The 15,473-nt window shown below is 51.2% G+C and overlaps 5 protein-coding genes across 5 annotated transcripts; 3 read left to right on the top strand and 2 right to left on the bottom strand.

The window, feature by feature from the left end:
* Positions 1-1,969: 1,969 nt before the first annotated feature.
* GNA3 (G protein alpha subunit) lies at positions 1,970-3,133 on the bottom strand (the record flags this gene model as incomplete). The annotated part of the gene is made up of 5 exons (XM_051726702.1): positions 1,970-2,208; positions 2,258-2,387; positions 2,440-2,568; positions 2,614-2,959; positions 3,010-3,133. Coding segments are annotated over 5 exons (968 nt in total), but the record flags the coding sequence as incomplete, so codon positions are not given.
* Positions 3,134-5,856: 2,723 nt separating this feature from the next.
* Positions 5,857-7,265, top strand: HOG1 (MAPK protein hog1; the record flags this gene model as incomplete). The annotated part of the gene is made up of 8 exons (XM_051726701.1): positions 5,857-5,912; positions 5,963-6,010; positions 6,061-6,190; positions 6,240-6,283; positions 6,332-6,431; positions 6,482-6,838; positions 6,886-7,148; positions 7,196-7,265. The coding sequence occupies 8 exons, from the start codon at positions 5,857-5,859 to the stop codon at positions 7,263-7,265; spliced, it is 1,068 nt and encodes a 355-aa protein (XP_051593883.1).
* A 699-nt stretch (positions 7,266-7,964) lies between these two features.
* J4E82_000379 (uncharacterized protein) lies at positions 7,965-10,260 on the top strand (the record flags this gene model as incomplete). The annotated part of the gene is made up of 8 exons (XM_051726700.1): positions 7,965-8,014; positions 8,089-8,439; positions 8,497-8,668; positions 8,734-8,905; positions 8,955-9,582; positions 9,639-9,678; positions 9,714-9,921; positions 9,974-10,260. 8 exons carry the CDS (start codon positions 7,965-7,967, stop codon positions 10,258-10,260), a joined length of 1,908 nt encoding a protein of 635 aa, XP_051593882.1.
* A 1,433-nt stretch (positions 10,261-11,693) lies between these two features.
* J4E82_000378 (uncharacterized protein) lies at positions 11,694-13,113 on the top strand (the record flags this gene model as incomplete). Its single annotated transcript, XM_051726699.1, has 4 exons — positions 11,694-11,904; positions 12,035-12,114; positions 12,224-12,728; positions 12,806-13,113. 4 exons carry the CDS (start codon positions 11,694-11,696, stop codon positions 13,111-13,113), a joined length of 1,104 nt encoding a protein of 367 aa, XP_051593881.1.
* Positions 13,114-13,405: 292 nt separating this feature from the next.
* J4E82_000377 (uncharacterized protein) lies at positions 13,406-14,659 on the bottom strand (the record flags this gene model as incomplete). Its single annotated transcript, XM_051726698.1, has 1 exon — positions 13,406-14,659. The coding sequence occupies one exon, from the start codon at positions 14,657-14,659 to the stop codon at positions 13,406-13,408; it is 1,254 nt and encodes a 417-aa protein (XP_051593880.1).
* Between the last annotated feature and the right edge of the window lie 814 nt (positions 14,660-15,473).

Raw genomic sequence — 15,473 nt, 5'->3', positions numbered from 1 at the left:
CTCTATGTAGTGATTGAATCCGCAATCTCAGTTGCATACCTTAAGGCTGAACGTACGCTCCGCCCCATCAATTTCGTATATGGATCGGATCTAAGGCGCGATCGCCTCTTCAAGTAAAACACTTGGCTATTTATCATGTAAGAGCAACAATAGCCTTCTTCCCCCCCTTCTCAAGGTATTTCGTAACGTGGAATCTCTTCTCCGCCCAAACATACTTTCGCTTCCATTTTCCTCAAGCGGGCAACCTTCTCAGGTGCATCATGGAGCTTACCGCACTTGTGCTCTCCCCGCTCCTCCTCCCCCACAAACACAAACAAACTTTGTGCATGCTTATAGGTATTCGGTGATATGTAACTTTCGGTCTACATGAAGCACTTATTGTCGCCTAACTGACAAGGGAAATACGCGGGCAACTAAGCTGATAGACAAAACAATGATTGATTCGTGAAACATGCGACTCTCAGAACTTGAAACAACACGCCTGATAGCACACTACCCGCTCTCAACCCCCTATGTAGCAAATCCTCAAATCTTGCGTGCTTGAGTCGGCAAAGAAATTCCACGTCGTAGAGCAAATGACCATTTTTCGCTACATCTAAGGCCGACGGGCAGCGGAAACCACGATACCCCTTGCATCTCCCAAGCGCCTCACTCTTCTTCTCCTCACGTCCCAGCGTAGTGGGATACATAGGTGACGTGCTATGTCCTCTTCAACACACGTTTCTGAAAAAAACACAATGACGTTCTTCGAATTTCTCCGCCCGCCCGGTGCTTCGGTCGTTGTCTTGCGCATATGCGCAGATGTGCAAGACGAAGGACGCGCGGTTACGGATGTTGCGGCGTGGCGGCACTATTGGTTAGATTGGATGAACAGGGTGTATGCACCGAGGATGAGATGACAGTGACACAGCCACGATGATATCATTTTCCGATTTCGGTGTCCGTAGTCTTGGCTTGAATGTAGGAACGGAATGTGGAATGGATGGAGCAAGGATTCACGTGAGGAGTATACGTGTCAAATATGCCACAACAACTATCTGTTCATCATAGTAGGGTCTAGCTACATACCAAAATTAAAAGATGTATATGCAAGTCAATATGATATATTGGCATTTGAAAATGGTGGCGTACATTATATCTACGCGAACGCTTCGAGGCCATGAAAAACCATCGCAAAGGGTCGTGGTAGTAGTTTGATAAACTAGAGAGTTCCTCCTCGTTGTTTGACCGTGTCGCGGGAATGAAATTGATGAATAAGACACAAATAAAAAGACATATCGTAAAGGAGAGACTATATAGCATACAAGTCCGCTCCCTAGCGGGCGAAACCCCAGCCTACATAGAAAGGGATTCAGAATGGGTGTGCATTCAACTTTTTCCTCTTTGGCTTTCTCTCAGCAGTCCATAGAAGATAAACCAGGAAACAGGAGAAGCAAGATTGGGGGACAAGGGGCAACCAAAGTTCAGCACTCGATGGGAAAATCCGACTGACTCCCACAGGGAGAAAAAATGTTGTGATGAAGACATTCCCATTATCCAAGACAAGAAGAAAAGGAGCAAGTCCCAGGGAATCTTTAAACGCCAAAAACACCAATGCTGCGCTCTTTGTATGGATAGCTAGAGGCAATAATATCTCCCAAAGTTCCCGTTTCGTGACCGAGGATGTGCATCATGAGTGGCACGATCGGGAGTAATGATCGTAAAGGGCTCGTGTATTATGTAAGTGTATGGGTATGGCGGAAAGGAAGCTGAGCATGTCGCAGCACTCGTAGGTCGTATGCCTGGCCGTCACGTGTGGGTGCGAGTGTTGTGTGGACGATCATAGTATGCCGGAGTCTTTTAGTGCGTTTTGCAGTATTGTTTCCTTGACGGCGGCGAAGACGAGTCGGATATTGGACGTATCGGTGGCTTGTGTGAGACTAGCGAGGTTAGTATGCGTGGGTTGGCTTGAGGAGAGGGCTTTTTTTACTGAGGGTATAGGTTCAAGTGAGCTCGGTTGACTTGGTTGAACCTCCACAACAGATACTTGGCCGCACGATTGACATCATTGCCGCCAGAGTAATCTGGAAAGTAATTGCCGAGTGGTGATCGTGCGAGTTTTGCCTTGAACAGATCGACCTTGTTGAGGAACAGGATGATACTCGTTCTCATGAACCACCGGCTATTGACTACCGAGTCGAAGAGCACCAAGCTTTCCATCATCCGGTTCTAGGGGCGCGAGTCAGTAATGGGCAAAATACTCCACTTGGTTACATACTTGTGAGCTTTCTTCTAACAGCACTTGATCGTATTCGCTCAATGCCACGCAGAAGATGATTGATGTGACGTTTTCGAAACAGTGTATCCATTTCTTGCGCTCACTCCGTTGACCCCCTACGTCGAACATGCTGTTTCATGTTAGCCTGAACACCAGAATATGGTTTGAAGGGGCGCACGTACTGTATGCTGAGCTGGCCCATCGTGAATCTTGTCTCGTAGATACCGGTGGTCTTGGTACGCGCTCGTAGGACGTCGGATTCGATGGGCACGTAGTTGGGGTCGGATATTCGTTCTACCTCGTCGAAAAAGCTGAAAGGGTCAGTGTGGTTGATGGAGAGGGATGCGCAAACCTACTATGGGGCGGAATCCATCAGGTAGAACTCGCTCGAGTGCTCGAGGACCTTGCCAACACATGGATCGCTCCACATGGATGTGATGGCTTGGCCTACCCGTACATCGAGGGGCTTCTCGGGATCAGGATCGACTGTGTACTCGAGCAGGTAGTCGCAGAGCTCGGCATTGCCTGGCTTCTCGGGGGTAACGTCGAATTGTCGCATGGCGCCAATGAGGGCTTTTGCGCAGTCGATGACGTTTTTGTATATAGTCAGGCGGTACATGGCGAGCTCATCCTGCGTGTAGCCGTTCTGATGTATGATCTTCATCTGCTTGACTATGGTCGACTTTCCGCTTTCTCCGGAGCCTGCAGGGCGTGTTAGCAAATGTAGCGGCTGCCAGGCTGGAGCTACTCACCCAGCAGCAGGATCTTGCACTCCCGCCGTAACCGTCGCGAGTCCTCCTCGAGCTTGCGGTCAATGGCCTGGCTGCGCTTCTTCTGCTCGACATCGTCATTGTTGGTGCTCATGCAGATGCCCATAATGCCGGCGTGTGGTGCGGCTCGCGGCCGCGGGCGCTGGGGGGGAGTCGGGCGCGGGATAATGATGGAGCACTAGGCTCAGCGCGTCGCAGAAACGTCGTCGTCGAATACAGGCGGCGATGCGAAAGAGCGTGTGGTCCGGATGGCGGCGTGACGGTTGGCGCGTTGCTGGAGCTGTGGTGACGCTTCCGTCGGCTTAATCCGACACGCAGCTCCCGTCAAAGGGGGCCTCGCAACGTGGGCGGGCGCGGCAGCGAGGTCGCCAGCGTGGATGGCAGCAGCGATGGAAGCGGGGTCGGGCTGAAGCACAGGGACGGACGGGGGTTTGGTATGCGACGGTGGTGGTGTTGTTGTATGGACGGTAGGGTCGTCTTGGTGAGCTAGATCCGAGACTCCAGGGCTGCCTGTGGCTCGTGCGGAGGTGCCTTCCCCAGTAAGTTGATGAGGAAGGCGCGGGATCTGGAGAAGGCGCAATCACCACTTTCACGGCGTCGGCGTCGTCACAGGAAGCGTCGTTTGCAGCGGAGTGCCGGGCGAGTGCGTCGGGCAGATGCGCTGGCTCGTCTGCTCACAGTGCGAGGCGTGGATTACGAGAGGGTGATGAAGGCAATGATGGCAGGCGCGATGCTGCTAAGCCTCATTCAATCGTGGATGCTAGAGCAGCGATCAGGGTAAATGGCACGAGCCAAGCTGCGGAATAAGGCGCGCTGAAGCGAGCGCAGAAGGGCAAAGTGCTGGCGGATACTGGCAGTGGAGATGCGATGCAATGCAATGGGAGGTGGTGGTGCCCCAACGACGCTCGAGGCCATGTACGACGCCGTGGCTGCCATGGCTCGTGGCTGTCATATCCGAAAGGCATCTATCTCGGCTTACCACCCGCGGCTTTCCAACACGCAGTCCACCACGGCCCCTTGATACAACGGCCCCTGCACTACGCGCTGCAGCTGTGCCTCCAGACTTCTATATACAGGACCTGCAGTCTGCAGCTTCGCTCCTCTGCTCTGTGTTGGCTTCACAATGCGACCGCGAGGAACGGCTCAGCCCCCAAGTCTCAATCTGGAACGCCTCCACGATAGAGTTTACCTCGTCGCCCAGCCAGCGCCAACACCATGCAACTGCGTGGGACTGACATGCAACGGCGTTTCCGAGGTAGCCATGTCCTCGGGGCTGCCCTCTCCAATGTAAAGTGAGTCTAATTTAAGTCTGGCACGAATACAATTGCCTCTTGGTCCCCTGACTGAAGATGAATGCGAGCCTCTCGTCAGACTGCCCTGCCTCTCCATCAATATTGGCTAGCTGCAAGCGAGGCTAGCTGGAGGCTGACCAAATACATCTGTCGGGCCCAATTCCCCACCTTTGGCGACTACGGACATGTTTTGGTCGATGTCGTGCATTATCAGGACATCCGCTCGGGTGGGTTACAACAGAAAAGAGTTGACGGGGCCACATGTCAGCAATCGCGTGCATGTTTCAGACCGCTACCATGTTCCGTGATAGCCGCAGCATACCATTCACACGCTTTCGGAGCGAGCCGCAAACGAAGCATTACGCAACGTCATATCAGGGATGCCACGAGGGCTGGTAATCGGCCCTTGAAGTCAGGTACCGTTCACGCGTCGTTGATATTCTCGCCGCTAAGCTTGAAGACGACGACAAGTTTGGATCCATTGGTAGGAAAGCAGGGTGATGAGAAATCAGAACATCAGGGAGACGGGCCCAACAGATAAGATAACGCGGTACTAGAGGTCATATATATAGGCATGCGGATGTGTTCTAGGTATACCTTCTTCATACGTCAATATTGCAGGTGTATTCGTGCCGTCAGCAAAGTCAAGGTTGTCAACGCAAGGACAGGCTAGGACAGGTTATACAACCAAGGCAAGTCAAGCTGCCCAGGCATGTTGGTCGTTAAAAGAGCAAGTGTGGCTGCATGCCAGCTGCAAAGTCACCGTTCGGGGTGGGCGACTGATGTGCACGGACCAGACACGTGAATGGAGGGGAAGGCCGCGAGTGAATGCGGAAAGAGCTTCGAGGTCGCAGTGGGGTACAGTGACAGGACAGGATGCATTGCTGTGACGGCCTTTTGCACCGCCAGTAAAAGCGCAGGAAATGGCTGCGCTGGGTGTAATGCACGGGCTGTAATGGAAATTTCAAAATCCATCGTGACGTCACCAGAACAGGCCGAAACCTGTGTGAGCGACACTTCCGTGCCCGGGCCATGTGCATGCGTCCCTCCATCGCATTTGGTGCCTGCCCCTCGATTGTCTTCTTACCTTCACCTCTTCCTTTCCGCACTGATCTGCATTCTCGCCACGCCCTCGAGCCTCATCCTTGTGTAGCACATAGCTGAGGTCATCCCGTCGGTGCCTCGATTGTCTTCTCGCCGACCCGCTTACTGCCAAAGCTGAACATTCAAAGCGGCAGCCAAAGCATCCCAACGTGTCCAGCCGTCGACGTTCGCGACACCCCTGGTGCAAATTCTGAAGACGACAAGAAAGATCCCTCGGAGCTGTGTCGCGCAAGCCCTTGATTGCCGGACCTAGCCACCGAGCCCAATAAAACCTGCCCTGATCTAGCAGCGTCAACGTGCGACTAGAGAGCCCCGACGTATTCGCGAATACCCCACGACGTCCTACTCGCCCTCTTCCACCACCACAACCCCCAATTTTCGCCCAAGACCGTTTTTCGCGCCTGTCGCAGCATCATAACCACCAACAATCATCATGGCGGAATTCGTACGCGCCCAGATTTTCGGCACCACTTTCGAGATTACCAGCAGGTGCGGGCATACCCCACATTACGTCTTCTGGCATAACTGACATCGACAAGGTACACCGACCTGCAGCCCGTGGGCATGGGCGCTTTTGGTCTCGTCTGGTACGACTCCCGCAACCCTAGACACGAATTGAATGTTGACTCGGCCACAGTTCAGCCAAGGACCAGCTTACTAGCCAGGCCGTGGCTATCAAGAAGATCATGAAGCCCTTCAGCACCCCAGTCCTGTCAAAGCGGACATACCGAGAGTTGAAGCTCCTGAAGCATCTTCGACACGAGAATGTGGGCAATGCAACTGCCGTTCCCCAGCGAAAATTCTAACATAAACCAGATTATCAGCCTGAGCGACATCTTCATCTCTCCCCTCGAGGACATGTAGGCAGCCACATTACCACCGACCCAAGCAAACACTAATTCGCCCAGCTACTTCGTCACCGAGCTCCTCGGAACCGATCTGCACCGCCTGCTCACCTCCAGACCGCTGGAGAAGCAGTTCATTCAATACTTCCTCTACCAGATTTTGGTGTGTGGCAAAACCTCCAGATAACCAAGAAAATGTGCTGACTTCCAAAGCGTGGCCTGAAATACGTCCACTCCGCTGGTGTTGTGCACCGCGACTTGAAGCCCAGCAACATCCTCGTCAACGAGAACTGCGATCTCAAGATTTGCGACTTCGGTCTCGCCCGTATACAGGATCCCCAGATGACGGGTTACGTATCTACCCGATACTACCGAGCCCCTGAGATCATGCTCACATGGCAAAAGTACGATGTTGAGGTTGATATCTGGAGTGCAGGATGCATTTTCGCCGAGATGCTCGAGGGCAAGCCGCTCTTCCCTGGAAAGGACCACGTGAACCAGTTCTCCATCATTACCGAACTTCTCGGTACACCCCCCGATGATGTTATCCAGACCATCTGCAGTGAGAACGTAAGTAGGACGATGCAGACTCAGGAGCAACTCGCTAACTTTACCAGACACTGCGATTCGTCCAGTCACTTCCCAAGCGCGAGCGACAACCCTTGTCCAACAAGTTCAAGAACGCCGAGCCTCAGGCCGTCGATCTCCTAGAGAACATGCTGGTCTTCGACCCTAAGAAGCGTGTACGAGCGGAGCAGGCTCTCGCTCACCCATACCTCGCCCCATACCACGACCCCACTGATGAGCCGATTGCGGAGGAGAAGTTTGACTGGTCGTTCAACGATGCAGACCTGCCCGTTGACACGTGGAAAATTATGATGTACGTCTGGCCGAAGAATGTCACATACACGAACTAACACACCACAGGTACTCTGAGATTCTGGACTACCACAATGTTGATGCGGCGGCACAGGAGCAAGAGAACAACGGCAGCTAATTACAAATAATGTCTACCAATCTCGAGCTAGAACCATTTGCAGTCTCTAAGACAACGAATCATGCAGTTGCCGAGGCTTGACGTATCATCTGCCTGGCGCAGGCGGAGTTGGCTGTTCCCAATGATTCCCGGGGTCTCGTCTTGTGGACCTATGTGACATGAAGATGCGCGGTAGATGGGGCATGGATTTGTTATTGTCATTGGAATGACCATTGCGGGTACACGAAAGGAATGTTCATGACGGAAGTGAAGGCTTTGGTCCACCTAGGTAGGAATGTGAAATCATATTATCAAACATACGTTACTCGTCGCTTTGCACAAGATGACTGGGTGACTGTTTTGTGCGCTGAGATCAGTGGTGCAATCCGTTAGTGAGAAGCAAAAGATGACAAGACCCAACACAAAGACTGGGTATCCATGATGTGCGGTGCACAAAAATGAGACTAAGGAAGAGGCTCCTTCAGAGGTACCCTGGCACTGGTGTCCGTGAGATCTCGGGCGTGATCACTAACTTGGGAACGGGTGGAGATCGCCGAGGCTTCGGGCTAGCGCTGTAGGGCTGACTGAGGGACTGCCGTTTCGTCACCGCTCTGAGCGCGTCCGCAACGATTCAAGGACGCGAGCCTGGTCCCTATGGCCCTACAACCCTCCTCTCTATATCTTTTGAGTACTATGCGATAGCATCTCGATCGCACGATAATGGCGACTCTCAATCCACTTGTCTGCGTCGTCGACTTCCACCATGCGCGGTAAGCTTCTCCTTACAAGTAGAGTTGCAACCACAGATCGAGACGGCCAGGTAATGGCTAACAACCATATGCAGGGGCCCAGAAGTGGAAACATGGCTGGGTGCAGAAGAAGGAACCGACCCAGCAGCGGACAATGACTGGTCGTTGCTGCCATTCATGGCCTTGAGTGACGGTGCGCATGCCTCTGCAGAAGACTACTCCTACTTTACCCTCCGCCGCGCGCAAACCTCGACTGAACCCGCGACATCACTCTTCGGTATATCGTGTACGCGACAACTCGATGCGAGCAAGCTTATCGATCGGCCGGCTGAGGTTACCAGGAGCACGGTGCAGAAGGCTGTCGTTGTCATCAGCGATAGTCCACAACATTTTGGGGCTATCAAGGCGCAATTAAGTGTTGTCACACAGCTATGGTTTAACCAGAGGTAGGTTGGGTCTCCATGATAGATTTGGCATACAACGTGGAGCTGACGCGTCCGTAGAGACTTTACGGATATTGAGATATTGGAACGCTTCACGGAAAGTCTTCCACAGCTGCTAAAGAACCAGGAGGGACAACAAGATCATTATTTCGGTATCTCTCTTCGCGAATTCATACACGAGTTCAAATGGCAGACTTTGGTTCTTTTCAAATGCGCCTTGCTTCAACCAAAGGTACGTCTTAGTCTATCCGAGCTAGCACGTTCAGTCGCCCTTTACAGAATGTCTTACAACCATAGGTTCTCTTCTTCGGCTCCCATTGCGAACGATTGTGCATGATGCAGTTTGCTCTTATTTCACTGATACCCGGCCTGATACGCCACCTACAAGATGCTGCAGATCCCAAGTTCAATTCTTGTGAGGAGAAGTGTGTCATGCCCACTTCACTCAAGACGTCTGAGCGTGCTTCCTGTTAGTTCTTGCCCTCGTTACTACGCTCAGATATACTAACTAGACTTAGTACTAGCATACATGGGCCTCCCGTTGCAGCTATTCGGTACAGGCTCTCTATTCGGACCATACACCCCACTTCAGCAACTCGACATACTCGCAGATCAAGACACGAAATCCTACATTGTCGGCTCTACAAACTCGCTGTTACTTCAGCAAAGAGATCGATACAGCGATATCCTTATCAACCTCGACGATCATACCGTAAACATTACCTCAGCCGCGCTGCGAAATGCATCGATTCTGTCGACACCAGACCGGAGATGGATCGACTTCTTGACACAGACGATCAACGATACATGGGATGAGAATGATCCAGCACGACCGAAGGACCATGGATACGCCGGCAGCGAAGAGTTCATCCGTATGCAATTCGAAGAGTACCTTCTCGCTATGCTCAGCTCGGTGAAGTACAAAATATACATGGAGAAGAACGCACACAAAGAGAAGTTGATCACAGAAGTTGAAGGTGACCCGGCGAGCGAGTTCTCAAATGAATGGGTACATGCCTGGATGCAGACTGAGAACTTCCGCATCTGGAATAAATTTACAGATTCACACCTCTTCGATATCGTCGATCCGAAACACCCTTGCTCTGGTGGCCTATCGATGGAAGACGTCCAACGCCGATTGGCACAGTACGTTCCCTCCTTCTTTTAGCAGCCCCGTCAGCCCGACTAAACCTCACCCTTAGTCTGTTTTCCAACCCAACCTTCCAAGTCGTGTCTCTCGGCGTATGTGTGCTGATGTTCGCGTGGCGATTAGGCAGGTAGCAGAAATGCATCTTGACGAGCGACTGGAGAAATCAAGAGAAGTCTTGGGTAAACAGATTGCAGTAGGCCAACAAAAGGTCAGCTCTGCGTACAACCGCTTGTGGGCAGAAATGGAAGCTATGCGTGAGGCGCAGAGGAAGAGAGCCGAAGAAGCACGACTACAGGCAGAGAAGGAAGGAAGGCCTGTCGACGACGGGAAGAAGTGTAAGCCAAACATGCTGCTTTTGTGAAGAGGCCAATGCTAAGATATGACCAGGGAAAGCACCTCAAGCCCCCGATCTCTCGAACGCGAAGGCAAGCGCGGGTGCGTACTTTTCCAGCTGGGGCACCTGGGCAAGCGAGAAGAGGAAAGGATGGGGGACAAAGACACCGGTGTCCTCGCCTCCACCGAGTGATCTCAAGAGAGCGGAAGACTTCAAACGAGAGAAGGATGCGACAATTGGTGATACTCCGGCAAGCCCACCACCTGCAGACGTCAAGAGACGAAGTTTGTTTTTCGACGCAGACGCAGAGAAGACCAAGGACAATGTTGAAAAGGATTGATACATGGACATGTAGACTACTGGCATGATTGCAGTTCAGCAGAGAGTGTAAACTGCTACAACGATCTATAGCATTTGTTCGGAAGAAGTAAATATGTGGTATTCAAATAGTCCTCACGTAGTGGTGGATGTGATGTGCATCTTCTTGCTAACAGTCACCGTTTCAATCTTGACCACTTAGCGTTCCCTAGATTGCCAAGGTGTTGTCAAGTTAACAGAATAGATCTGCGTGCACCGTGCCTGCCCAACATAGGTAGAGAAGGTGGGTTTGCCTCTAGCGTCTTGGCCTTTTTGTGTCTCTGCAAATGTCTGGTTGTCACCATTCTTCCTTCTTCCCATCTCTTAAACATTCCTTCTTCGATCTCAATTACTCGAGTCGCAGTAGAAGCAACGGTCGGGTACACCCGATTACCATAATTCATGCCAAGGGCTTCTGATCTGTTCCGACGCATTTAACAATGGTTCTGATGATGATCCTTCCGAACGCAGAGGCAAACATATGGATAAGAGCTTTGGATATCACTGTATCCATCGATACAGGACGACACATGTAGAATGCGATGACTTCTTCGTCGAGACTGATGTAATGATCGTTCCTCTTCCTGCTGATTTCTGGTCGCTTTCTTCTACCGCGGCTTCTTCTCACACTTCCCTTTCATCATGTCTCATGCTACAGTTGCAGTATCCAGAGTAATATTTGGTCTACATTCGCAGATCTCAGCTCTACTTGGATGTGTAATGGATTATTTGGGCTTTCCATGAAGAAGTTCTCCTCGTCTACATTCTCTTGTACGATTGGCCTTAACAAGGTGTTCGATGAGAACTTGCGGTATATGCGCTTGCTCCGTAGCTACCCTTCGTTCTCACAGGTGCTACTGATCAATTTCAGGCTCGAGACAGATTTCTGGAAGCACCTGACATTCTCGACGCAATCTGATCCTGCCACACCCATGTCCAGTTGGCACAAGAACTTGTACACCCCTTGTCCCGGCTGCCTATAGTTTGTGTCCATGACGCTGATGTTCGAGCAGATTCGAAGGTACACTCAAACTCGAACACTTACCGATATTTTTGGTGGTTTTTTTTTGGTGTTCTCGCCTGGCCCACTAACGTATCTATTCTCTCGTTCACCGTGAAGCCGAATCCGTCGTCTCGGCTGTCCGTACCACCGCACTCTGCTCCTCACCACACGTCTCTTGTTTTGGTAAACACCACTCACGTTCACTTTCATCAACAAGGCTGCCTGAATCACTACATCGACGCGTCTCAGGCCCAAGCTTAAGCTAGATAATCTTCTCATAAAGAGGCTTGCCCTCACATCCACCTCTACCTCAACACCTACCTTTCCTTCAATCTCTCCTTTGATCAAGACTTTGTTTTGACAGCCGCACCCTCTCTTGATACTTCAAATTCCTTAAGAGCACTCCTTACATCATGTCTGATCCCCCCAAGTCTCTGTTCGGCGACGGCGGCAAGATCATTGTGCCCATGCCGAAGGGCAAAGCGAGTGTCGCGAGCGAGCCAGCTATCACCGGAGTCAACACCGAGAAGAGGTTTACCTTGAGTCAGCCAGATGACAAAGATGTCAAAGATGCCGCCGCGGCTACCAACACTGCCAAACTTGAGGGCAAGTTAGCTTCTATCGGTCTTCTGATCATACTAACGACCTCAGAACTTGTAGGACAGATCGTCCAGAACCTTGGAAGCCGCGGATATACCCTCCACAGTAAGGCTTGTATCACTCTAAACACTTTAACTCCGTCTAAAACGTACAGGCATTGGCCCCAATCCGTGCTACCAGCCTGCTAGCAAGGTCTTCCGATCCCACAGTGACAAGCCTCGCAACGCTACTAGCGTAAGTGTATTTCTATATTTCCTTTTCTGCTTTTTCTGCTTCTCTCTTGTGTCCTTCTTTCTTTCTCTTGCTTTCGGATCCGAGGTTGGTAAGTTTAATTCGACCATAGTGCTTCAAGTTTCTGCCCAACGAGGTTGTTGGCGAGATCGGCAGTGAACTAAACGTCCGCGATCTGAACAGCATGCGTCTAGCAAGCATGCGACTCAACTATGCGGTCAACTTCCAGTACGGTAAGAAGATCATGGTGACAGAAAACGTTACCATCTTTCCTACCTTCTCAAGCATTGCTTCATTCTTGGTTGGTCTTGGTTTGGATGACGCATATCCTGCTACGGTGCGCACCATCACTTTGGTCGGAGAAGCACCCAAGACACCAGAGTTGAGCTACGACATATCATGGATTAATCTGCTGCGCGCCCACCCGGATCCGAATCGCCAGATCGTACCTCTTACGCGCCTGAACCGCGCGACGCTGAACTCAAGCGAGTACATCGAGGCTCAGAAGGTCCGTGACACCGATCGACGCATCGTCTTGTCTGTCAACGACAAGCACGAAGAGTGGGACTACATCAACAAAGACTTCTGTCACACTGGCGGCTACCGTACGATGCTCAGTAAGTCTCATGGCAGTCAACACTTTGCAAAATACTTCTAGTACGTCTAAGATCAACAAGAACTGACTTTTGCTCAGGCGTTATGCTCTCCAAGCTCCCTAATCTGAAGACCATCACCACTCGCAAGCTCCACGTAGGTGAGCACATTCCTGGTTGGGAGGGACCCGAGGCCTTGAAGCACCTGTCCTACTATCGCCCTGATCTCCCCATCAACAAGGTCTACTATGGCGACTGGCAGTACGATACCGTCCACAAGCGCACCACCATGTACACCGATGAGTACGGCGAGTACATCGAGGAGGCTAACGCTGGTCCCCAAGCTGGTTTCAAGGAAGATGTCCTTGCCGCTATGGAGATGTCTGGTACCTCGGCTATGCTTGCATAGAAGAACTGGTTTGAGATGTTCGGACATCATGGTTTGACTTCTTGATTTACTGGTTTGAGATGGACTGATCTGAGAGTCATCGATTGACCGATACCGACTGGATTGAGAAGGAATGATCTGAGATCTACCGGTTGATATGCACTGGTCTGATGGAATCTGGTTTGAAATGATATGGAAATGACTGCTACATTCCACAAGATAGCTAGTCTCGACTGCAGAATATGACTGCATTTGCCTAAAACTTGAAATCTTATATGTGGTGACTGTCCTTCCTACATCATACCAAATCCTATCATCTATTACCCAAAGCAAAGGCTTCCCAGTTCCTTCCCAACTTCGTCACCCCCTCCTCCAAACCCCATCCTTTGATTCCACATATTCTACGTATGATATCCTCCAACCTTCTATCCATCTCCTCGCCCGCAGTGTGCAAATCGCTCTCCACGAGCAACATATCATCTGGAACAGTCTTTATGATATCTTGGAAAGCCTGTGGCGTATCTTCCTCGTCCATCGCATCAGACAGGTTAATCGCCGTGCTGAACGACGCGAAGATCTTGGCAGGGATCTCAGGACGAAGGTATTGCGCGAAGTTGGAGGGTGAACCGGAGTAAGAATGGAGGCATATACGTGGTGGATAGGATTTCGGACCGCTGTTTTCTTCGCCAGTGCCCTCATTCCGCGTCTCATCAGCAGACAACGCGGCTTCAGCAGCAGGGTGATCCTGACCCCTCTTCTTTCTCTCCCGTTTACTCAAAACTTGTTTCTCGCATCCCTTCCACGTTTCGCTCAGTACCTCTAGAACAAGACCATGCGCTTGTACACCATGTACACTAACTGCTCTGCCCATCTCCGCAGCAAGATCCAACTGGAGTTTAAAGATCTTCTTTTGGTGCGAAGGACTACATCGGAAGGGTGTTAGGCGCCGACCTTCGCGACCACCTGGCGTAAGGTTGTTGTTACGCTTCGACCATAGATCTGGATTGCCGGTCCAGGATTCAGGAATTCTGAAGGACCGATCGAGACCGATTTCACCTATTAGCGCAAATGGATATTGTTGCAGATGTTTTCTTGTAAGGTCCAGGAACGCGGAGAAGGAGGTTGGATCTGGTAATGAAGCGTATATCTGGAGATCTTCTTCGCTGGGGTCGGAGCGGAAGGGTTGGAGGACGGATTGATAGTGGGACATCTTTGCTTGACCGGTGAGAGGGCCTTGGTCTTGCAATTCGTTGTTCTCATTTGCTCCGGAATCTGAGTTGGGAGATATGTACATCTGGTATGAGAACCATGGGTGCCAGCCGAAACAAGGGACTATGCATTCTTCTTTTGTCCATTGAGACGGGTCCGAAGATCTGATGCTGTGCTTGTTCGCTGCCGATAAAACAAGGTCCTGATCTTCGGATCTGGTTGCCATTACGGTGAGGACGCGCGCTTTCATGTTTTGGATGGTTTCGATGCTGGACATGGTGTCTGTTGGATGGCAGTGTGCATCGTAGACTCCGAGGTGCCATGGAAAGGACTCATCGCTGCTCTTGTCCGACGCCATTGTGTTCCGTGAGAGGAAGCAAGATTTTTTTTTTAAACGTGGAATTACAGTCTCCAGGATTGCGAACAGGTCACCGAAACGTTCTGTTGTCCAAAGCAAATCTACACTATGACGTACGTGCAAGGCTGGTCGGCTGGACCCTGTCCAGGTATCATTGCCCCACGACATGAACCCCACCATGTACGCATCCCAAACTTCCGGCGGCTTTACATGGTCGTAACCACCGCTAGTATAATGTCTTACAGCGCTTGATATCCAGGTCTGTCAGTCTCCGAGTAGTCTTCAGCCTAGCTTTTTCCAGAACCTTGGATTCTACCAGCTCCTGTGCGATATGTGACATTCTACCATTTGCTTCTTACGGACACACACGCATTCCTACACGCGTAATACAAAAGGCCGCCCTTTCAGCTCCACCAGGCAGGCAAATAGAAGAAAGATATACCCCTTCTACGAAGCATGTCAGCTTGATAGTAAGCGCCACATTCCGCCCTGCTCCAACATACGGTACTTTTGCGCGAATCGCAATCTAGGGCTGTCGGGCGCCCCGTGCGGATAATAAACGATCTAGGATCAGGTGCCTGCATTGGCTTACATTCCACGGAAAGCCACGAGTCAAAGATCGCTGCTCGTGGTCTATTTGCAAGGCGCCCTTTCAAGGACCGAGGATGTACCTTCTCCGCATAAGCTAGCCCCTCACCAAGTAAGACCGTTTGCTAGAGAGCTACCTGGGTAAGATAAGTACATGTACCGCTACTCGAATTCATTCACTTTTTGCATTTCACTGATTCTCCTGTCACCACCTGTGTCGAGTGTT

This window comes from Alternaria postmessia (assembly GCF_024291825.1).
Source record: "Alternaria postmessia strain BMP 2775 chromosome Unknown scaffold_1, whole genome shotgun sequence".
Classification (NCBI taxonomy): domain Eukaryota; kingdom Fungi; phylum Ascomycota; class Dothideomycetes; order Pleosporales; family Pleosporaceae; genus Alternaria; species Alternaria postmessia.
This window is presented reverse-complemented; position numbering and strand designations above follow the sequence as displayed.